We start from the raw sequence: 24,208 nt of genomic DNA, 5'->3' as shown, positions 1-24,208 counted from the left end.
CTGAGAGCAAACACTCCTGGGTGCTACGGGTAATGCCTCACCAGAAAGCCTAAAATCAGGATCTGAACAACCAGTTATATAATCCAGAATATGTGAAACCTGTGCAGTAAAATGGTCATGATGGCCACGCTGCTGTTCACTAACCTGTTAACCATGGACAGCTATTCCAGTAGCTGTATTCATTTAGCCAAGAAGTTGGCTGTCACACTTCTGGCAGAAAAGGTGGAAAACTTTAAACTAAATGGAGTCCAGCAGTACCTGCTCATTCAGTATGAGTAGCTCATCAAGTAATGTAAAAGCTACTGTAAATGTTTAACTGCTAATACAGACAGCCTGGAGCAAAAGGACAGGACTTAATCTCATCTTCATACTAGATCCTAGCTCTTCCATGGGGTTTGTTTTAGTTTTTTTTAATCCCTCTCCATTAACAAGACTGATTCACTACAAAAAAAAAAAAAAAAAAAGCCTTAAATCTACTTAAACAAAAATATGGAGTCCCTAAATGTATTTTGGAAGCCGAAGTGAAAGCAAGGCCGTAACATCTGCCCTAAAGGCTGAGGGTACAAGGGCAACCCTGCATCTGAATGCTCCCAGGAAAGGCTTTTCTTTCCTTTCCACTAAAGGTCCTGTTACTCACCTTTGCTATTAGTCTGTTCAAATTCTCCTTCCCCATGTAAGAAGTTTGCTGGGAAAGCACAACCTCCTGTTTCTGGATGATGCTGGTCAGACTCGTTTTGCAGCTTTGATACTGCTTCAGGAGCTCCAGAACCCTTGCACACTGCTCCTGGCTATTAAAAAGAGATGCATTATTTATGGCAAAAGAGAAACCTGCAGCCTCAACCTCCTGTCTGCTTCCTTCTCCTATATTCACATATGTGGGAAGTTTGACAATTAGGTTTGGATGAGAGAAAAGGAGAGATGAACTGTACCAGTCTTAAATCCTGCAATAATGTGTGATACCTATCCAGACAGTTTTTGGAATCAGAAATGTTCTTCACCATCATATGCCTCTGATCTACATTTAACTGTGCTGAGCAGCTGTGTTCATATGATCCTCTCCAGCCATGAGGTGAGCTCAGTCACCAGTAAACTGAAATATCACGTGCAGCAGATCTCACAGCAGCTGGGATGGTGGATACCAGCCCATCCTTCAGTGGGGTATGAGAACAGGTTACTCCCACCTGTGCAAGCCATGAGAATTCACCAGAACTGTGCCAGTCCATGCAAAGCCTCTGGGCATCTTCAAAAACCGTATTTGAAGCACAGATGCCCTGGGCAATCACCCACAGCCTCCCCCAGTCCCCATCTCACAGTTACCAAACCAAGCTCCCTTTATTTTGCTGCATAAGAGACTGTTTTCCCAGCTGTCCTTTTCCATTTGTTTCAGTTTGTCTTTTCTTTTTCAATGTGCTAGCAGGAAATTCACAGCAAATATAGAAGACACAGCATTCCCAGCAGCAGCCAGGTTTTTCTTCTGGATGCCAATTAAGTCCAACTGCTAAATTATGGGACTGTGATGTTTTAAAAATATGCAAAATTTATGAGCTTTGGCTGCAAACTTCCATGTGCAATTCTTGGTTTAATGACAGTTTATGTCTCCACTGTACCTTTAAGGTATAGTCTAGGGTTTGGGTTTTTTTTTTTTATTTCACAAGCAAACTTCTTACTTGAACAATACTACTTGGAAATGCAATTTTCCTCCTCACCATTCAGCAAGCAAGAGCTTTGTATCCTCCCATAACCTCTCTGTAACTCTGCACTGCTCATTTGCTTCCTCTGCTTTCTCCTCATTGATCTGTGGGAGCTTATTAGCAATTTCTTGCATGGATTTCATTTCAGCAGCAGTACGATCCAGTTCCTTTTCCAATTCTGTTAATGATTTTATCCTTTATTAGAAAAAAAAAATGAAATACAGCCTTATATTAAAGTAAGCCTTTGATTTGGTTCACAATGTAATTATTAAGTTCCCTAGAAATTCATCCTGAGCTCCACATACTGTATTAAATTACATCATAAAAAGTCTAATTTGGTCTTCAATTAATGTAATCTGACACAGGCCCTCAGATGAGTTATGCTGACCTCAACACTGTGAGAAAATAATCCAAATTCTGAAGGTAGTTGGCTCTGTATGAACACAATGAAATTAATTTGCATTAAAAGGCAAGTGCAGTCTGTCCATCTTACACTGCAGAGTTTCAGATCAGGTACATCAGTGCCCAGCAAGAGGACCCGTCTTCCTGTTTGGCAGTTTTCTTACTGAAAACTAAGATCACAATAACCCATCTCCTATTTTTTCCTCCTCAATGCTGCTTCAAACACACACACACACACATATATATATATACACACATGAGTTTGAAAGAAAAAAAAATGGAGAAGGCTTCATTTTTTAGGCTGTGATGGAACAAATAAACTCACAGCTTCTGTCAATATTCCACAGACACTTCAAATTTCAGTGCTCTCCTGCAGAGGGGACCCAAGCTGACTCTACTGAAACTATGAAATTAAAAGAGCTTTAAAAATAATTCACCTTTTTTGAATAGCTGGAATTGTTGGATCCTTCAAGCCTATTTTGTTAATTCTGTCATGTAGATCCTGAATGTTTTTAAGGAGTTCACTGCTTTTTTTGGAAAAAGTTCTGTATAAGTCTTCTTCTTCTGTAGGCACCTGCTCACTTGGGGTATCACAAATGGCATTTAGCTTTTTAGATAAAGTCTGAACAAGTTGTTCACACCAAGCCTTTCTCCCACAATCAGCATCTTCCAAACAGATATTAACACCCTTCAGGCGTTCATCCAAGCATTTAGCCTCTTCTGCCATGTGAGAAACTTCTTGTGCAGCCTCCCTCAAAGCTTTTCCCTGCATGTCAGGTTGATCTGGGGGATCTGGGAGACATGTGATGGAAGACTGGATCTTCCTCAGGGAGGCCATAAAAGCTTCCAGATCTTTAAGGACTGCCTCACGCATCTGCATTTTTTGGCCCATTTCTTCAAGCTGGTTTTGACAGTTAATCACAATTTTCCTTGCAGCTTGCAGGTCTAGTGGATTAACTTCATTCCCTGCTGAACTGTCTAGGTGTTCCAATTGTTTGCACTCTTCAATCTGTCTTAATATGGATCTCTGCAGCATCTGAAATTTAGAGAATGACCAAAAGTGTGAGCAAGTGAAAGAAAACATATATCCTGCGTTCCAGCTGAACCTATGGCTGGAAAACAAATTATAATAGCAGTAAAAAAGTAGGCTAAACAGGGTGGTTAAGATAGAAAACCTATTCTAGATGTCAGTGGAGGGAAGGAAAAAGAAAAAAATAATCAAATAAAATGGTATTCCACACACAGGGAATTTGATCAGCACTACAGAGAGCTCAAGACTCCTTCCTGCAATCAGACAAGAAGGAGAGAGAGATGATGATAGTCCTGGGACTGAAAGCAGCAGGCTCTCACAGCAGGACATCAGCCAGGGCACAGGCAGCCACAGAGATATTTATTACTGTGCCATCTTTTCAGTTCTTTATGCTATACTTTTGGAGCAGACTTCCATGCATTTAAAAATCTCCAGGTGCAGCCTGCAGGCTCTTTGGTTCCAGCCCTCAAAGAGCAGCATGTCAGGGCTGTGAAAGGCCAGATGTGCAGAGAGCTGGGCAAAAATTCTGGGCCCTTTCAGCCAAAACTGGTCAGACAGAGTACACATGCTGTCTGCCCTACAGCTTGAGAGACCTAAACCCTACTTCACTGGGGAGCCAAGGGCAGACAAATGCAAACTTTCAGCTCTGGGTAGCTGTCAGTGTGCTCATTCTGGAGGGCAAGCCAAGAATAAAACAGAATTCACCCTGCCCAGCAGATCAAGGCCTGAGCATCAGATATTGACAGCAGGTGAACAATTACTGCACCCACAGTGAGCTTCCAAACCCATCCTGAGCTGTGCCCAGTTACTGCAGCAGATGTGACACAAGGTAGTTTGGCTGAGCTCATAAATTAACAGTACATTACATTCATGACTCCACAAAATGATATAAGGCCAGGTGGGAACACCACTAATCTGCATCAAAAAGAGATCCTAACCTACTGTGAAATGTTCACAACAATGGCCTTTACAGCAGAACCTACTGAGAGTCCCTGGCTTGCTCTACAGGACCAATAATGTTTAAAACACAGGGACTAAAATGCCATTACAGATTTTAGAAGGTTTGGGAAGTCTTGTCAGCAGCCCCAGCCTCCTGAGTGGAAATCCCATGAAGTTCTCTACTTCCTAGATATTAAAACCTATCCTTGCTGGGGTGTGGTCTCTGCACCTGCCCTTACCTTCAGTTCACTATCAGGAAGGTCACTGTCCATCAGACTAAACTGGTGGATGTACTTTTTCTTCAGCCATTCATCTACTAATCGACAGACAAAGATGGATTGGCTTTCTGTTTCGCAAACAATTTTCACAGCAGCCCTTAAAGAGTTCACTCTGCAAGAAAGGTAACAAAACATGAACTGGGAAAGCAAGCAAGAAAAGACACTCGATATTTTTAAGCACAAAAAGCCACCAAAAAAAAAAGTAACTGTCTAACAGATCTAATCCTCCCCCTCCCGAGGTCAGATGAGTTTTTCTCTGATGAATGAGAAAAGCAATGTGAATCATTGTGAATTTAACCAAAAGATGAAAAGAAATAACAGCAATAAATGGGAATATTGCACAGTTATGTCAAAAAATCTGTCTCTGTTCTTCTCAGGGAGACTCACACTATCTTCCATGTGTATATGAAAAAAGAAAAATTAAGAACAGCCTAATTTTTTGCAATGAAGATAAGGTTAAAAATATGCAGCTATTTTCTGCAACACACATTATTCCCTTCACAACACACACAATTAGTTTACAATTCCTTAGCTAATACAATAAAGTGTTGTTTTATACCTGATACTTAAAATATCCTGAAGTTCTTTCCACTCGCTTTGTAGCTTGTTTCTTGCCTCAGAGAGAGCAGCCTGCTGCACTTCAGACACAAGATTTTCTAAGCTAGATAAGATGTTTTCCAATTGTTTCCAACCAGAACTGATTTCAAGCTCTATCATTGCCTAGAAGACAAGCAGTTCTAATGCATTAATATGATCCTGTATTTCTCAGTGCACAGTTCACAAAACTACAGTCACAAGAGTCTCTACAAGAACAGTGAAAACATCATCTGAAACTAAGAGTATCTATTGCCTTTTTTCCCCTTCAAGACCCAATTTTTAGCTGCATGCAAACCTCCAGCAACTTTTTATGGTGACAATTTCCATGTCAGATATATGCCTTGGCTACATTTTATAAAAGGGTCAATAAATAACGGGCCAGGCATTCTTATTAAAAGAATGAAAATACCTCCATGTAGCTATGTTCAGAAGAAAAACAAATGTAGAACTGAACCAGGTTCTGAGATTTTTGATAAGGCTTTGTAATCCTTTCAAGAAAGGCCGTGAAAAATTGCAGTAATAAACTTCTCAACATCAACTCTGCCTTTTGCTGTCGCCTTAAGGATCTCACAAACCTAACCAAGTTATATGTCCTGGAACAGTTCCATTCTGCACAAACACCACTTGGTGGTTCAACTCTGATGACAAACAAAAAGCTCCTTTCTGCAGTTTTTTTCCCATTACACCTATTTCAGCATGCAGAAAACAAACCCAGAGCCACCAATTTCTTCTTTCAGCAGAACCTGCAAAACTCCACTGCTAGGCAGCAATGCAGTTCTGTTGAATCCTAAATCCTTGATTTCCCTTCTTCTAACACATATGGTTGCAAGGATGCTGCTTTTCCTTTGGCAATATATGTAACAGAGAAGTGAGTGCTCTACATGAGAAAATAAAAACTTAGGCACCAGGTATATTTTTAAAGTTGAATACTTGCCTCTAGTTCAGTCACCTTGAAGTTAAGGCATGAAGTGTCTTTTATTTCATCAGTAAAGTCAGATGCTACTTTATCTCTGCTGAGTCGAAGAAGTTCCTCCAGGTTACTTCTTTGTGTGTTAAAGCTAAGGAAAGATGCAAACACTTTCAGAGAGAATATTACTTTTAATTAAATGGAACATTTCAGGGTATGGGATGAACAACAGAGTACCATAAAAATAAGCACAGTCTATTGTAAATACAAATTTTATTTAAGTCCAAAATGAATGAATAATGCATAAATGAGCAACATATTGAAGAGATTGCTCATATGGCTAATCTTCAAATCTAAATGCCAGCCTGCACTCTTTAAATTTTCAGTTTAACAAATGTAAAAATGTCAGTTCTCTAAAAAACTTGACACATTTTTTTATTTTAGAATATTTGAAGTTATTAGTAAGGCAGATGGAGACTTTCCTAGCCCAAGAAAAGAAGTAAAATATTCATAGCAAAAAATGTTCTTGCTACAAAATCCTAATGCTCGAAACATTTAGTTACTGTAGTGCTTCCCTATCAATTACAGATCAATATTCAGTAAACTGTAGCAGAAAAAAGAACAGAGTTCTGCATAGCAGAAGTGTTTGGTACATTCAATAAATTTGTGAGCTGATTTGTCTAGCACACCTTAACAATCATGCATTTTTTCCTTTAAAAATTACCTCTCTAACAAAGCTGGTATTGCTGAATCACCATCTTCCTCCAACTTGTCTGCGCAGCTTTCTCCATTGTGATGTTTCACATCTGGTTCCAAAACTGTATCTGCAGCAGGTCTTGAGGTCTGAGTAAAAATAAAAAGGGTGACAGTGACCTCCACATCATCCTGTGTAACACAGAGCAAAGCCCAACAACCATCTGTGAACTCCTGAAGGAAGGGATTGCTTGATGTGTCCCAGAGGAGATGAGAGATGCCATTCATGAATTCGAGAGGTGTTTAAACTCAATCACGAGCCCAAAATGCAAATTCTGGAATGCTTGCAGCCAGCTCATTCATTCTTTTCACAGATACAGGCAAATGCCTCCAACTCTTCACTACAACTCTCTCTGTCCCCTGAAAATTGTTCACTTCACTGGGACACTATGTGAGATTTTTCACTTGAACACAGCTTCCCACATGACCCTTCCACCTGAAAATGACTTTTTTGCAAAACATAATTCCAGGCTCATATCTTCCTAGGATGCCCATTGCTGCTGCTTGCATGTTAATTTTTAATATTTACTTACATTCACAAGCACAATGGGGTTTTGATTTCTGACCAGAGGCCCAAGGTCTTATCACAATAAAAACAGTAAGAGAAATAAACACTTTTTCCTCTTGGCAATGACCTCCCTTTGACAGAGCACTGTTTTCCAACAGTAAGTCTGGGCTTCTTACCTCCTGTACCATAAGGCTGTCAGTTTCTTGAGAAGAACCAGACTCTTCTCCATTCTCAGAAGCCATAATGGAGTTCCTACAAGAACAAAATATTGAATACAAAGGGAAAAAATAAATCCTAGCTCAAGGTTTAAAACAGTGCAGCTGTGATGAAGGACAATCAAATACTGTACTTGCCAGTTTATGAAACTTAATACTAAGTGTTTAAATGCACAGCTGGCCACAGTAGTGTACATAGTTATGCACTTCCAAAACACATTAGAATATCCCAAAATTTATGTGTAAAAATGATTTCTATAAAGCTACAACACCCCCTGACTCAGCCACCCACCCTTTCTGAGGGCACTGTCCTTTTCCAGCACGAGCCAGCAGTGCTGTGTAAGTGTCTGCCACCATTTGTTGAACCTTCTCTAGCCTTTTTTCACAGTCTGCAGTGAGTGTCTGTATCCCTGGGACAGTTTCTTCTGAGAGTCTTGCCAATGTTTTAAGGTCTTCCAAAGACTTGTTAAGTTCCTTCATGCTGCCTCCGTGTGAAAAAAAGGCCTAAACAAAGAAAAAACAATATAACAGCCAGTGTTAAGACATGAGGATAAACAATTATTCTCAAGTATTTTTTTATACTTCCATTATCTTCTTGGTTCTCTGCTCCTAAAAGTCTAAGCTGTCAAACCAAGGAACACACACTTATTTTCTCTTGGTTCTTTCTAAAATAGAGCCAGAAATCAAGTTAGGATTTCTGGCAACATGTTCCCAGCTATATTCACAGGACGACACCGACTCTTGCTTGATTTAGAAATTGATTATGTTCTACAATTTTTAATTTTGGTCCCAAGTCTTCCTCACCCTGACATCAGACAGAAGTGTCTTACTGACTACAGAAAAAGTAGAATATTTTTAAAATATTCCTTGTCAATTATTCTTCCTAGGGTGAATTCAAGATAGACTAAAAATCTGAGAGAAAAAACAGAAAAAGGATACCACCTACCTAACAAGGGTCTAATTCTAAAAGTCTGCAAGAACACTAATAAGCAGTCAAAAGAAGGTAAATAAATAATTTTGGTGGCTTCTTTGCTCTGTGTTTACATAACATGGAGCACAAGGGCCCTGCTCCACAGATAATGAACCTAAAAAGGAGGAAGGAGGACAGCAAAGCATTCACAAAGAGAGGCAGAAAAGGAGTGCATCAGGTACCTCATGCTCCTTGATGAGCCCTTTGGTTTTATCCATACTTAGGAGTTTCTTCTCTTTGCCTAACTGCTTATTGATTTTTTTTAAAGTTGCATTAAATTTCTTTTTTTCCCTTTCTACTATGAGCTGGACATAGGATACGATTTCCTGACGAACTGCCTGCAAAATACAAAGCAGGTTGTTCTCATGAGATGGTGAAACAATGTTACCCAGCAAGTAAAAACATCAGAACATACTGTGCCAAGAAAAAACTGACTTTCAAAGATGCCAGGCCTAATGAGACCAGACAGTGAATTCCCATTCCTGCCTTCTCTCACCTCCCATCTCCTACAAACATCATCTTCCTCCACCAGCTTCTCATGATCAGATGAAATCTTTTTCAGCAATTCAGCTGCTTTCAAAAACTTGTCGAGAACTTTATTGTCCAGAGCATCAAAAGCTTCCTGAAAAAAAAACCAAATAAAGACATCATAATGAAAACCAAACAGAACTGAATGTAACTTACTTAACTAACAAAATTACACTGGTAGCATGTAAAACCTGTGAATAAATCAATGTACACATATGGGGTGTGTGGTTCTGCTGTGGGTGGGTACAAGGCCATTCTCCATCCCTGTTCATCTGTAAAAGGTTGCAGTATCAGTGGATGCTTTGTGGAGAAAAGCAGGTGCTGTTCTTGTAACAACTTTTAGGGGAAAATTTGGTACCAAAGACAAAAGATGTAGGTTGCTGAACTCTGCCTCTTCCCTAGGGAATACCTGAGCAGTGAAAGGTCCCCATCAGCACCATGGGACCTCCAGGATGGCCTGGAATGAGCTCTGTGACCTCCTGGCCCAAGGTCACCCAGCCTCTCTCTGCCACACCAGGCAACACAGATTTTGGGCACTTCCATTTCCAACACCCCTTTAGGAGTTCCACATTTTGAGATAGGACATTTGATTTACCAACTACCCTCTGGGAAAAAGAGGAGATTCACTATTTATAATAACCTCCCCAAGAATTCAGGCATGTCATTCTTGATGGGAAGCTTAATTATTGATCAGGGAAAAAAAAAACCAACAAAACAAAACAAAACAAAACAAAAAAAAAAAAAAAAAAAAAAAAAAAAAAAAAAAAAAAACAAAAAACAAAGAAAAAAGGCTGTAGTTCTGAAAATTTTGAGTTCTGATGGAGTAATTTAGGACAGGGCACTGAATAAACTGCCATACAGATTTATTTTTCTTCATTCAAGTTGTCTGCCAAGTTAATAAAGTGCTAAATCAGAAAACTGAGCAAAGCATTAATAGGTACCAAAAAAAACCCCTTGTGTTTTTCTTACTTCAGACTTTTAGAGACCACATAGCCCTCAGAAGTACACAGATTCAGCTGCTTCAGAACACAAACCCACCTCATATCTTGAAATACATCCTTCAGGACTTAATTTCTGACTGACAAGTTGCACAGCCTTCGAAATGGAGGCCTCAAGTTCTTTCTGGGATTCTTCAAAATTGAGCAAAGCCTCCTTCTCTGAGGGTCTTTTCTCAGATTTGGACAAGATGTTGTTCAGGTCGCCCATGACAGCCTTGGAAGGAAGAGACTTTTCAGAACACACCTGAGTGTCAGTAATTAGACAAAGTTATTGCTTCATAACATCACTCAAGTTTTTCAACTTGAGATACTGATCTTGGAAATGTTCTAGATTTTGCCCTGACAAGAGTCTGGGAGACTGATTCCAATAGTATTTCTATTTTACATGACTGACAAAGAGTCTTCCACATTCCATAATGCTAAAATCAAAGATATCTGTGTGTTTATAAACAAGTACCTCTACTTTGTCCCTGGCTTCTTTAATTCGTGCCTCCAGCTCAGTGGTGTGAGAATGCTGCTGAAACACCTGACTTGAAGCATTCTGCCTCAGGGATTGCAAGATCTCTTCTGCTGCCACAACTTGGTCTTGGCACGAGGATCCTCTTGCAGCCAAACTCTGGTTTGAACAAAAAGCATTAGAAGCCTTTACAAGTGTTTATTTGTGTTTTTGTTTAAACAAACTGAGTGAAAAAGCCAGCCTTGATCGTGGGTGGATGATACTTGGTAAAGGAAAGCCTTACATTCCAGTTATGGTCAGTGTACTGCACTGTAAAATCTCTGTGTGGAGAGAAAGAAATTTGCTGCCATCCACAGGGGATTCTGTTTGCTGAAGCAATTTCTTTCTGTCAGTGCAACACCTCCCATGTCCTTGCCACAGAGCCAATTAGATGTGTTTTTAAAACGTGCTCTCTCATCCAAACAGCTTCCCAAATGAAACCACACATTTGGATATGCAGCATCTGATCATGAAGTCATCCAAAAGCGAGCACACACCAAGGCTCAGATTTCCTTGTAGTATCCAGTACTGCAAGGCAGGAAAGCAGCTGGGTGCTCTGCATGCAGGAGCAGTGTGCCACGTTTGAATATTTATCATGAAAAGTCGTTATTAGAGCTGCTTCTATCTATGAATATTCAACACGTTTCTCCTGCCTGAAGCTGTCAATTAGCATTCTCCTAATCATAATCAGAGCTTTATTCTGGATCTTGACCTATTGTACTGAAGGTAACGAGTGACTTCATCTCTCCTGTCCCCAGACATGGAGATACAATGCCAGCCACATGTTTGGAGGCTGTGTTTCAGGGTGTCCTTTGTTATTTCATGTTTTTTTAACAAACGAGAGTCACACTGCAAAATGAGGCTTGTTTTATAAACATTTGCTCATGATTACAAAAAGATCAACAGTCTCTTTTCATCTCTCACATTCCCAAATCTGTCAGGTAAATGTTGCAGTAAAAAGAGACAGGACTTTTGATTCATCCTGCAGAAAAGCTGAATTTTTATTGTATAGTTCATATTTTCATAGGAATATCAGAAGGCACTGTGTTCAATCTAATTGGTTAACAATACACTGATACTCATTTTACTGGTTGGTAAATGGCTAGGCTGTATGTTTATTAAACGTCTCTATTTTTGGTTAGTTTACATATTTTCTTCAGAGATTCTCATGGGATAAACTCTTTGTTTTTGTAGGTGTGAACAGTTCTCTTACCAGAATAGATTGTTGTGTTAACTGATTCTCATTTTTATGTTATTTTCACATGGGAACTTACAAGCTAGCTGCTAGCTCAACTAGTGTAGTAGTTGTTTCTCCCAAATTTGCTATAAACCAGGACAAAGTGCTTAAACTATATTTTTACAAAGCTTTTCTTTTTCAAGTTATTACCTGTATGCAACAGCCTAACACTCTGCAAGAAGGCACAAAGCAAGAGAAAACTAACACTGATTCTGGTACACAGTTACTGTATATGGATTAAATGAAATAAAGAGTATTTCTGTTTATTTACAGCAGTTACACAAAGGAGTTTCAATGAAACCTCCTGGTGGTCACCTTCACACAGTTAGGTTGTACAGGCCCTGTTGCAGATGTAGTAAAGGCAACATAAGACAGTGCTTCAACTTTTTCAGTGCAAAGCTTGGCATCTTTATTCTCTCTTACCTTCACTGGCACGTGAAGAAAATAAATCAGACTTTGTATTGAAGCTGCAGAGTTATATACACAGATTTTCACCTGCCATCTGCTGGGAGCTGGGGGTAATCCCAGGCAGAGAGACATGGGAAATCATAGTGACTAGTGGAGTTTCTTGTTAGAAATTAATTTTTGCTCTTTGAGGACATTTCTAACAACTGCCTGTAAGATGAGATTCCCAAATTACCCCACGTGCTGCTGAAAATACTTCAACTCTCCCAATTTTTGATGGGTAAGTCTTGAATACAGCCAAGGTGTCTCAAACCTCCTCCCTGCATTGGAGGGTAGATGATCAAAGTCCTGCTGTATGACCAGGGGAACAACTCAAATTGGCAATTTGCAGAGGTCTAGTCTGCTCTAAGGGCTGTGCTGGACAGGAGTAATTAATATCACTCAAGAACAAGCTGCTGATCAGTGGCACCAATGGCATTTCATTGGCACCTGCTGGTCATCTGGACACACTGATGGAAGTCACAGCTCAACTGGGAGTGATCCTCAGAAGTAACAACAAGGCACAAGCACTGTCTTAACTTTTTACAAGTGTTACAGCACAAAATCCACATGAAGTTCCACTTCCCTGATGATGCCTCATTTTACCCCAGCCACAAATCCATGCTGCAAGATGAGTATCTGAGGAACAAGTACTTTAAGCAGCATTTTCACCTGCAAATGTTCCTCCATCTCAGGTTCCACAGGCTCCTTGTGACTGATCTTGCTAAGCACACGTCCCATCTCTGCTGCCCAGCTGTCCACCCCTCCAAGGAGCTCTTCAATTTTCTCCAGGCTCCCTGGATGCTCCGTGGTCTTTTCAGCAGCATTTGTGCTCTCCTCTCCAAGCTATCAACAAAGAGCAGGGTAAGATGTTCATTCCCATCATCTCCCCACTGCCCTTCTCCAACACAGTCACCACTGGGTCACTTCCCAGCTCGAGCACTCAACAGGGATCAAAGGAGAAATAAATATTAAACATATTGGTAAATAAACCAAGTGAGGCTCAGTTCCTCGGCCCTGAGGGCAGGTGGGACAGCAGAACCTGTGCCATACACCCTGTCCCCTTGTCCCCTCCCCTATAAGCAGCCACATTATGGAGAATGTTACTATGGAGAACGGGCTGCAGCATCCCCCAGCCCACACCAGGGAATTGTCCACGGGAACAGCAGCTGGTGTTGGTCAAATCAAGATCAGAAGTGTGCTGACAGTTTAATGGTACTGACAGTCACAGGCCAGAGCTCAAGCATTTGGGCTTGCATTTTAAATTAAAAAAAATAAATATAATATATATGATAGCTATAATGTCCAAAGCAATGCCACAAAAATAACTCAGGAAGTCCTTAAGACCTTAAACAGGCTTCATGCACCTTCTCTGATTCCTCAATATATTTCCTTGAAGCAGCTCTTATGAAGGGTTTTTCTAGCAAACTCTGGATTTCCCTCACCCTTTGATTGCTTCCTTTGATTTTATTGCATTCTCACTAAGCTCATCTCCTACAAAAATGCAGCAGTAATTTTTTACCACTGTTTACTGTCACAGCAGCACCTTTAATAAATGTCAATGAAAGGCTCAACTCAGAAAATTAAGAGCTCTAATATTCCCAGGCAGAGTGAAAATGTCATTCTTGTGAAAGCATTCTAGGAAATGTAATATGTATAACATTAGGCAGGCTGTATAGGGATTTACAGCAGCCTAAAAACCTGTCAAGTGAGCTGGTGAAAAGTTGCACAACCTTAGAAATATCTTTGTAGCAATAATTACTTTCTACCAGCTAAGACAGACACTAAAATTTAGCAGAGGCTAAATTGATTACTTCCACCCCTAGCACTGAATTAAGAGCTTAATTCTGCAATAAGATTTCCTTTTATAAGTGGTTTTGAGATTTCAATTTAAAATTTGAACATTTTCCATCCTGTTATAATGAGAATTTAACTGAGTCACAAAGATTAAGAATGGGATGCTGCTCTCTGTTCCTCAAGCTTTAAAACTGGCAACCTTGAGTTGACAGAAAGATTGATCCAGTCCTGATTAGCAAGCTGGTAAGTCTGGAAAAGATGACTTTGAAGGCTGCATGGCAGAGTAATCGTAACTTGTAACTCACAAAGTGTGTCCTCTTGATGAACTTTGCCCATCTCCTGTTCAGTTTCTTCAGCTCTTTGGCAATATTTGATCCAACTTGCTCTTTGCTGACTTCAATGAGATGGTTTCCAGCTTCATTTAAGGAACCGTGAATCGAATTCCTCTTTGCCAGGATCTCAGCAGGGATCTAGGCAGAGACATTGAAATAATTTTAAGCAGAACCCTGTCAAACATTTATTTCCAAAATGAAAAGCAACAACAGCAGCCACTGTGAGATTTAACGGTCTTCTTGCAGAAGGCACTGAAGTATCTCTGTCAAACAAAGAGAAATCCAACCATGTACCTCTTTTGGATCCTCATTTCTGTTTTCTTCCAGCCACGTTTTTAGTAAGTGGATGTTTTCTGTGTAATTACTCCAGGAGGACAGGACTTTCTGTAGGGTGGTGTTTACACTGGAAATATACTCTTTACATGTAGAAATCTTTGACTCCACTGTCTTCAAAAGTTTGCTGATTTCATGAGGATCTCCAGCTAGGATGTGGAATAGGGATTATTGTTATATATTTGGAAACAGAGAGGTTAATTATACAGAAACACTGTTTACATGGAACAGTAGATGGAATTAAAACTGGTGGCAGCACTTTACTTCAAAATAGAGATCTTCATATCAACTTATGTGCATGAGCTTACCCAAGCCAGGACCACTTATGTTTTTCAAGTCTTCACAGATGTGAGTAGCAGTGTCTAGTTGTGTTTCAAGTTTCTTTTCTTCAATGAAATTCTGCCCAAAGTGAAAAGTAATTGATATGGGTAACACTGAATGACACAAATCTGGGTGAGAAACAGCTTGGGATGCTTTTCTTTTTTCAATATGAGCCTACAACCTACAGCTTGAACATAAACTGAGCAAAGCCCACCCAGCAACTCAGCTGCAACCTTTAGTGTGAAACAAACTTGTTCTTTTACTCTGCTTGTCTTTTACTCTGCAAAGAGTAAAGTAAATAGAGCTCTGAACACCTGAATGCCACTGCCTGAGCCACAGCCCTGCATGAGTCAGGACTGCTTGCTTCAAAAGTTACAGCCCCAGGGCAATACTGAGAAATGGCACCTAGAACAAGTCAGGCAGAATTTAGTCACATAAGCCAAGAAAGTGATGAAAGCAAAAGGTGGGTTTCCCTGCATGCACAGAAATATTGAGGTGCCTCATTTCTGACAGATCATAACAAACTGGGGATGGAGAGTGTGAAAGAGGAAGAACTGGGAGCAGAGGAGGAGACGTGTGTGTGCACAGGGAATGAGGGTTGATCCTCAGCCCCTCTCTGTCTGAGGTGACCTCACTCCAGCCCTCCCCACTCCTACAAATGTCCTACCAAGCAGGTAGGACAAAACCACCTCCCTTGTGACTGTGACAAAACTGAGCCCTAAACCCTAAACAAGCCCTAAACTCCTTGGCAAAGCTCTGCATTCTATCAGCTTGAGCAAGACCATGAGCCACAACTGTAGAAATAACATTAAAACAAGTATTTATGAAACCAACTGAACCAACAAACTCAGCACAGATTAACTCTGCACGACCATCTCACCACAGGGTGAGCTTGACACTGCTCAGGAAGCTGCTATTTTATACAACCTATTGTTGCCTCCTTCCACAGTACTGCGGCTGGGGAAATTCCCACTAATTTAACTATGGATTTGCCAGTCTGAGAATCCTCTGAGAAACTCCACTGAGATGGAGTCCACAAGGAATCCTATGAAGTCCAGATGAGGAGAAACTGGAGGCATCAGCATTTTCACCTCTGCCTCTACTCCTGATTCAATATCCTTTGTCAGTATTTGGGGTTGGGCAATCCATCCCCTCCTAAAAGCCTACATCAGTTTCATAACTTGAGTCCAGAAACTGAGCTAAGCATAAAGTGTAAGAGAACAAGACAATTCATATTCACCATGAAGCATAAGGAGGTAAAGAAGCTGGGAAGAGGCAGCAGTGTGAGTAATGGTTGGTTTTGAAAAAGCAACTATTGAACTACCCCAGAGAGGGTTCTGTGGATTGGTGCTAGGGAAGGGCTGCTACAGCTGCCTCTATAAATAATCTAGAAAGAAAGAAATCTTCACAATAAAGAATAAAAACAGGCAGACAGAAAACCACAGTCATGGCTTACGTTACTTCTCCAAACTGAAGAAAGAAATCTCATTCATAGTGAAATGGAAGATGCTGGGGGCAAGGAAAGCTCCCAGGGAAGTCTACTTGCCCTTCTTTGAATAAATCTGAGATTTCACCAGTCCACTATGCTTCTGACAACTATAATATCTTCAGATGACATAGACTGAATCAAAGAGTGCTGGGAAAGAATTATCATCAGGGAGTGATACATATATCCGAAACTTACATTCCAATTTTCCAGCAGTGATTCCACAGACTCTTTTGCCCCATATTTCACATCCCAGATATTTAGTTTTAACTTCACCTCATTGGCAATAGCTGAGCACAGTCCATAGTGGTATTCAAGAAAAGTGCTGGGGTTTGTAGAACGAATATTGCTAAATCTGCAAACAGAAAATAGTTCCAGAAGTTTATACAGAACCATTGGATCAAAAGGCATTAATGTATTACTCCATACTTCTCAAAAGACTAATCAATCCCTTTATTATACTAATTAAAAAACCTATCACTCTTACAAACAAGCATAACAAATAAGACCTTCCTTCTAAACACCATCACCATTAACTAATTAAAAAATTACTCTTTAGTAAACGAATTCCATAACACAGTCCACATATTCACAACAACAAGTACAACAAGTAAAAACAAAAATTATTTATCATTCTTTAATCTTCTCACAGTCTTCCCCAGGACAATGCCTGGGAAAGTTGTGGGTTGCTCTCTGTGGCCAGAGAGCTGCTGCCAAAAATGTACCAGGATTTTATACTAAAAAATCAAAACTACATATATGTAAACTTTTTTTTTTTATTATGACAGGAATTAATAGATAAGATAGCAACAGTCCATTTTTTAAGCAGCAACAATTGAGCAGTCAGTGTTGTCTGCTCAATGTATGAAAAACCTTAAATGCCCAAAAAAGGGGCATCTGCCACCTGTATGTCAAAGCATCTCAGGTTATGGATACAGATTCACTGGTCATTTTTTTAAAATATCCTCAAACAGATATTTGGGGTATTACAAGCTAAAGATCACAGTGATTTTTAATGGTGGAAATCAAGTTTAGAGAATTCCCACCACCAGGGAAATTTCTACATTGAAAATATTCAAGTTTCCTATCCCTGGTGGCTGTTTCCTATCCCCACTAGCAAAGGGCATCTGAAAAGGTCCTGTTAATGAGCTCTACTCTGTACACACAATTAAACATTCATTGGACCAATGAGAGATCCCTGCCTGCTCCACTTGACAGCCAGCCTGTGTTTAGGTTGAAAATGCTCTTTTTTTTTGCAAGGCATGGATAAATTATGTGGCTTTTTTTCAGAACAGCAGAGCCAGTCAACAGCAGAGCTAGAATACAACATGAAGTAGAGGGAATTTGAGCATCACAACCTTCTTTTCATTTCCTCTAATTTTTCAGGTAAGACTAGTGGCATATTCTTCTCATCTTCATTCTTAAATGACTGAAGGGTGTCCAAGTGAGAATCAAAACAATCCATCAAGTCCTGGGGAGAACAAGACATAGTAAGCCATTCATTCTGATCTAGAGTATTTCATATTGCTGTTAGGGGAAGGACTACTAAGAACTAGTCAGCACAGGACAATCTCCCAGTGTCTTTACTCATTAAAGTGCAATATAGGTATTTACCTAAACACCTTCTGAAGTGCATATTTAGTGCAATACTACCTGATTTCTCTTATCACTGTGCATCTACTTAAATGTAAGGGCCACAGACCTTACACTACTCCTGCTATCAGTTTCTTTTCTGCACTTTCACTATCATCCTTATGAGAAAAAAGCATCATTGTAACAGCTTCAGGGTGTTAAGCTGTCCTTTGCTATCCCTTAGCAAAGACTGACAGCAAAACCTGTTGAATAAATCTATTATGTCACCTGCTCCATAGTTCATTTCACTGCTCAATAAATCTGTGTCTAACACCAGTGTATCAAATGACAGTGTATCAAATTAACCATTCAATGGCCAGTGTCCCATGATTGGTAATATTTTATAGGCATGTGTCTCAGCACCAAATTCCCTACCTGAAAATAAAACATAATATGCATTGCACAGAAGATAAGCTTGTTTCTCACTGGCATATTAAAAAAACCTACAAGTTCATTTCTATGTCATAAATTCTGCCCTAAAGCATGTTAATGAGAATGACTAAATCCTGAAACAGCCCTCAACCACAAAACAGTGCACAGATTTTTAACACTGGATTTTGTAATTTTAACACTGTGTCAGTTGGACAGTTATTAGCATTGGTGGATAATTTCCTAGATCTTAAGTAAAATTTGCATTATAAGGTACCACCTTGCCAATATGATCCCTACACACGACATACTAAAAGGGGAAAAAATTCTCAGCAGGATGTCTTCTCATCAAGAAAGGTGGATTTAGCAGAAATCAAGCATTAATGTGTTTCCTCTTCTGAAGGAATGCCATTATTTTATCTATATGTGTAATGGGGAAAAAATAAATACCTTAAGAAATTACATCCGTCTCTATCTTATTCTTAAAAATGCTTAAGTACTTAGGTTGCACAACAAAAATCTTAGGTCAAATGGCTAAAGACTGGCAAAGCCATCTCTCATATCAGGATATGACTAGAAACAGTACAAAAGAGTGGTGTTATTAAGCCACTTGCAAGAACCTCCACTGCCCATTCCCTCAAATTCTCTTTAAGGACAATGTCACAAAACCAGCCAACTTGTTTATAAAAAACCCAAGTATGGCATTATGATCACCAGCCAGGCATCAACACATATACTCTTTCAGAACTTTCAAACTCAAAAGGATGTTTAAACTATTATCTGTGCAAATATTTGAAGATCAGAATAAATAACTTGCATGGTACAAAGGTATCAAAATATCCTTGCCTTGAATGGAACTACAGAGTGATTCAGAAAATATTTAACTTTAAACACACAACCTTCTTGAACTACTTAACTTTAAACACACAAACTTCTTGAACTCCCTGGAATGTAACCTTAAGCTCAAGTGCTTTTCTGAATAGGTATGCATTAAGCATAGATTTAAAGATAAAGATGCAATTACACTGTGTTATTACTTAACAAACAAACAGGTTGCAGGAACCACATAAAAAAGAATAGCATAATTTACTCATTCATGGAGTACTCAAATTTAATCTCACCCCAGTGAAATCTGAAACCTGCCTTATAGACCCATGCAGTTATTTAATTAAACTCATAATTCTTCAAAGGTATGTTCAGAAGAGCTTTTCATCTTCAGAAGACAAACATATGCACACCACTTCCCAAAATGTCAAACAGCAATTCCATAACAAGTGCTTTGCCGGGTCAAACTGAAGCAGAATTTCCTTTGTGATCAGCATACCTTAAATATTACAATTATTTCTCTGAAGACAGACATTGCTTTGAACGGGTCCTGCAAATCAGGCAAATCTTCTGCCTGCAGACGTTCCACCTCCTGGAGCCAAGCCTCAATGCTACCCAGAGGGGAGGGCAACATCTGGTCCAGTTTCGCTTTCCACTCATTCATCTTTGAAAGGAAAACAAGTGGATTACATCTCTCACTATTATTTTCTTCCCCATCTCCAAGATGCATAAGCTGGTGCTCAAGACATCCAAGGAACCCACTCCCTCATGCCTGTCACTGTTCAAAAAAAAGAGCTCTAAGTGAAGTCAGCTGAAATCAGCCCTTTTATGGCACAGAGAAGCATAAAAAATATTTTCTTTGAAAATATTCTCTACTTTGCATTTAATTTACAATTAATTCCAAGGAAAAAGAAATTCCAGGCAGAAAACTATAGCAGCCTGAGAATTTTGAAATAGTTTGTAGGGGAAGTGGATTGTTTAGTATCAAGAGCAATTTGTTGCTACTGTTTCCACAGTTTTGGTAACCAGCCAGAAAGATTTTCCCTGCATTTGTTCTATGTTTACCTCAAACCCAGGTTTGCTTCCAGCCTGTAACCTCTGCAACACCACAGAGAATTAGGCATTCTATCCTTTGCTGGTGACCATCCCAAGGCCCAGCAACTGGAAAATTTATAGTGAACTAGTTGCAAACAGGGGGGGAAATAGAGATAAACAGCTTTCTGTCTGTCATGGGGCTGACAGGGGAACATCTCCTCCAAAAACAGCAATTCCCAGCATGGCCCTACACATCCCAGTTTGAGCCAACACAGCCAACCTCACTGCAAAGCACGGACCAACCAGGCCCCACTAGATCAGTATCTGTGCTCTGAGCAACAATTGTGTCCCAAAATAACCTTTTAAGCATAAATAGACCAAAAACTTTGATCAGAAGAGTGCTCCAAGATAACCAGATGCATTTTCCAGGGATGTTTCGCTCTTGAGGTTCAGGAGGCAGAAGGGTAACACACAAAAAGTCACCTTCTGCCTCCTCTTGGGCACTGCATGCCACTCAGACTGTCTGGACTTCAGGTTCAGGGTTAAACCTCTTTTATCATCCCAAATAAAGCACCATCCCCCCACCTTTCCCAGTGTGAGTTCCTGGGGCAGACTTAGGCTTCTTCACCCATTCCACATGCTCATGCTGGTAATGGGGTGAGTGAAAGAGAAAAGCCTCTGACCTGAGAGATCACTTTATCCCACTCTTCCCTCATCTGCTGCTGGCCTTCACTCAGCTCAGCTTCACCCCTTTTTGATGACAACACAGGCAGAAAGGGGATCTTCTCTTGGTTAAATGTTTCCATAAATGACATCATTTCCTAGAGATAAAATAGAAGAGTAATTCACAGAAAACGTCAGATGGAAGCTCACGGAGCCAAGTCCTGCCTTTGAGCACATTGGTATGAGCTCCATTAACTTCAAAGGGTGAGATGCATGCAAAGGCAAGACAGCAAGAGGCATTCCTGTCTCCAGGCAATATTTGGGTCTGAAATTATAGGTGCCATTCCCTAAGTCTGTATTTAACATAATGTCAGTGCAGTGAGAACACAGTTCTCCCCTCCCAGCAAGAGAAAGGGAAAATTCCTCCTCTCACAGCTCCCCATGGGCCACTTTATTACAAACTCTGGCTACAGTATAAGCCAAAGGAAATTTTGCTTCAGCACAACCTGGAGCCAGCAATTCAACTACTCCTCTATAATATTAGCTGGGTAAAACCTACTGCAATTAGCACAGAAATTGCAACAGTAATTCTGTGAAGGGCCTACGTGCTTGAATCTTGTCCAAGTCTTCAACTACATCAATTAATTAAGACACTACTTTACTCTATCCAAAACCTTTGCTCAAAAATGAATATCTTTTTCATAACAGAGAGAATTTTAGCCTACCTATCCTTCAGTCATATGAGGGATTTAACAATTTCATCGTCAGATTCCCAAGTTTTTTTTAAAAGCTTGTTTAACACTTCAGTTTAGGCAATGAAGATGAAAAATATTAAAAACATTCACAGAAACAGATTCTTTCTATAGAACATGAAATGCAACTTACTTTGTACTTCTGGCAGTGTGTTTCATTCTCTGTTTCCACCAGCAGCTTTGCTAACTTCTTCTCCTGTTCAGCCAACCAGCCCACGGCCTCTCTTACCTTCTCCTGGTAATTAGAGCAGAAAATTTCATTTTTCCATTTTGCAAGCATTGTTTTTAATTTACATTGTGCCATAAAACAATACTCATTGAGCATATGATAAAATCCATTCAAAGCTATTGAAAAACAAATAATAATTCCTGGGGACCCTGATGAGTTTTGAGTCAGGCACTATTACATTGCATGGACAAAGTTTTAAACCTGGCACCTGGATATATGAAGACATCAAAGAAAGACCTGACTGCAGTTGTACTGAAAGAAGATATCAGTACATGATTAACCAATTAAACTCTCATAAGAGAATACAGAGAATAGAAAATGTGGGTTTCTGGTCAGTGTTATCTGTCAGAGGCAACTTCTGTCCACTTTACATGTCAGCTACCAAATTTAAAGCTGGTTGTTCTCTGCATCTGCACATCTGTCTGCCTCTCCTCCAAAGTTTACACAGACTTTAGAGCACATATGGAGACAACCAAGCTTGAAAATGTCCTCTGCAATAGTTAAATGAAAATGAAACAACCTGCACAGCAATTCCACCTGTACGACCAACCAAAAACCTGTAACATGGAGTTTTTTTATACCACACAGGAGCATCAGAAGGTTCCAACCAATTCAGTCCTGTCAGTAGCAGAATCCAAGGATCTACTATGTGCTACTGACTCAGATATAAACTGGGCAAAGAACACACTCATTTGAAAATGCCTCAGTGATAACCCACACAACATACCTGCATGTCTTCTTCAGACTCAGGCAAATTCTTGGAGTATTGCAAAAACTGAGCCACGTAAGTCATGATTGATTTTTCATCCGGATTCACAGTGTCAACATCTACAAGAGCCAATACAGCATTTACATAATTATGCAGCCTTCGAGGCCTGATCACATAATTACACACTATGCTGCAGTTATTAAAACACATTACCATAAACATGTTTATTTTGCAACAGCTCACTTAACGTGCCATTGACGGAAATTAATATGTCATGAACATTATTTTTTCCTTGGGAATATTTAAATGAACATGATTAAGTAATGAAAAAGTTTCTCCCATGAACAGGAAAGTTTCATATCCTTTCTTCTGCATACTGCTCCTACAACTGTTGCCAATTCAAAAATCCTATAATCCCTAAGTACAGCTGATGTTTGTTATAAAATAAGGAACCTCAGGTTTGAGCATTACAGCCAACATCAATATTCCATTTCAAACTTAAGCACAGTCTTATAGATCACATTAATCTCACTCCTAATAACAAAGATTTTTAAAAAGCTGATCATTTACCTTCAGGCTCCAGAAGCCGTGGGATATTCAGCTCCAGTTCTGCAATTCTGAAAGCCTCTTTCAGGTTTTCTTTATTGCTTCTGGCTTTTGCCTTCTCCAAATCAACCAGACCTGGCCTCAAGGTTTGGATGATGGCTAAAAAAGCCAGTCCACTTCGCCAGCTGGACTTGAAATCAGTGACACTGACAGAGCCATGCCTATCCCAGAAATGAGTGGAAACCAAATGTTAGGACAAATTTAGAAATAGAGTATAAATTCAGTAAAATGGAGTATGAACCAAATCCAACAGCACCCTGCCACTGAACTTCTGCACAAGTCAGACAACAATGCAGCCAGTACTACCAATCACAATGATTACTTATTTTTACAAGATGAGTATTTCTTTTTGTCTTCTACTGCATTCTGAAGATAAAGCCTTGCTCATCCAAATCCTCAACATCTATGCATTCTATGGGGTGGAAAAGCAACAAGTAAAGCACTGCAGAACATGTATTTGTCTGTAAGGACACCAAGAACTGGCATTTTAGAAAATCCAAATCTTAAAAGTGATGTATTAGTGCAGGAAGAAGTATTTATTTTTTCTCTTAATTATCTTTGTGTCCTTAAATCATCATTTATTAATGTTCACAGCCTGAATAGTGCTGTGAGGTGCCCAGCCATGCAGGCCACAGTGAATTCTGGGACAACTTTCCAAAACCAGCCTGTATGTTATGAGTATGTTACAGCATGGAAAAGATGTGGGGTTTCAGGCAATCAAATTCAGTCATAAAACAATGGGCCAAGTCTTACAAGATTTGTTTGTTTACCAAAAACTACAGGATTCACTGGCAACAAAATATTTCAACATAATGGCAGTTCAGAAATGAGACTGCAAATCAGACAGCAATGTTGCTGAAAAACAGGCAAAAGAAAGAGGAAGATTACATGGATAAAGAGCTGTTTTTGATGTGCCAATTAATCTTCTGATAAAACACAGCTAGAAGGCAAACCTCAGTGCCATTCTACTGGCAGAAAGTGTCTGATGTGCTGATGAAGGCCTTCATCTCCCACTAATAACATGGAATATTGTTAGGATTTTATTAGAAAATAAAACAACCCAAAGAGCTGAGGAGAAAGAGTTGACATTACTGTAAAGCATATTTGGAAGATCCTGGAGTGAAGC

General features: G+C 39.7%; 1 protein-coding gene across 1 annotated transcript in view; it reads right to left on the bottom strand.

Moving 5' to 3' along the window:
• SYNE2 (spectrin repeat containing nuclear envelope protein 2) overlaps positions 1 to 24,208 on the bottom strand; it is a 158,702-nt gene that overhangs the window by 120,913 nt on the left and 13,581 nt on the right. Inside the window, exons 7-30 of the mRNA XM_053945765.1 lie at positions 23,047 to 23,243; positions 22,495 to 22,595; positions 21,672 to 21,773; positions 20,807 to 20,944; positions 19,588 to 19,752; positions 17,621 to 17,733; positions 16,461 to 16,617; positions 14,764 to 14,854; positions 14,417 to 14,604; positions 14,096 to 14,260; positions 12,666 to 12,839; positions 10,274 to 10,432; positions 9,857 to 10,030; positions 8,787 to 8,912; positions 8,473 to 8,628; positions 7,613 to 7,824; positions 7,282 to 7,357; positions 6,569 to 6,687; positions 5,872 to 5,995; positions 4,900 to 5,060; positions 4,302 to 4,452; positions 2,531 to 3,129; positions 1,707 to 1,886; positions 638 to 788 (exon numbers count right to left, since the gene is read on the bottom strand). Of these exons, the coding sequence (XP_053801740.1) occupies positions 638 to 788; positions 1,707 to 1,886; positions 2,531 to 3,129; positions 4,302 to 4,452; positions 4,900 to 5,060; positions 5,872 to 5,995; positions 6,569 to 6,687; positions 7,282 to 7,357; positions 7,613 to 7,824; positions 8,473 to 8,628; positions 8,787 to 8,912; positions 9,857 to 10,030; positions 10,274 to 10,432; positions 12,666 to 12,839; positions 14,096 to 14,260; positions 14,417 to 14,604; positions 14,764 to 14,854; positions 16,461 to 16,617; positions 17,621 to 17,733; positions 19,588 to 19,752; positions 20,807 to 20,944; positions 21,672 to 21,773; positions 22,495 to 22,595; positions 23,047 to 23,243 (3,979 nt within the window). The remainder of the gene's footprint in view (positions 1 to 637; positions 789 to 1,706; positions 1,887 to 2,530; positions 3,130 to 4,301; positions 4,453 to 4,899; positions 5,061 to 5,871; positions 5,996 to 6,568; positions 6,688 to 7,281; positions 7,358 to 7,612; positions 7,825 to 8,472; positions 8,629 to 8,786; positions 8,913 to 9,856; positions 10,031 to 10,273; positions 10,433 to 12,665; positions 12,840 to 14,095; positions 14,261 to 14,416; positions 14,605 to 14,763; positions 14,855 to 16,460; positions 16,618 to 17,620; positions 17,734 to 19,587; positions 19,753 to 20,806; positions 20,945 to 21,671; positions 21,774 to 22,494; positions 22,596 to 23,046; positions 23,244 to 24,208) is intronic.

The sequence above is a fragment of the Vidua chalybeata genome, chromosome 6 (assembly GCF_026979565.1).
Source record: "Vidua chalybeata isolate OUT-0048 chromosome 6, bVidCha1 merged haplotype, whole genome shotgun sequence".
Lineage (NCBI taxonomy): Eukaryota > Metazoa > Chordata > Aves > Passeriformes > Viduidae > Vidua > Vidua chalybeata.
The sequence above is the reverse complement of the archived record's forward strand: the minus strand, read 5'-3'. Positions and strand labels throughout refer to the sequence as shown.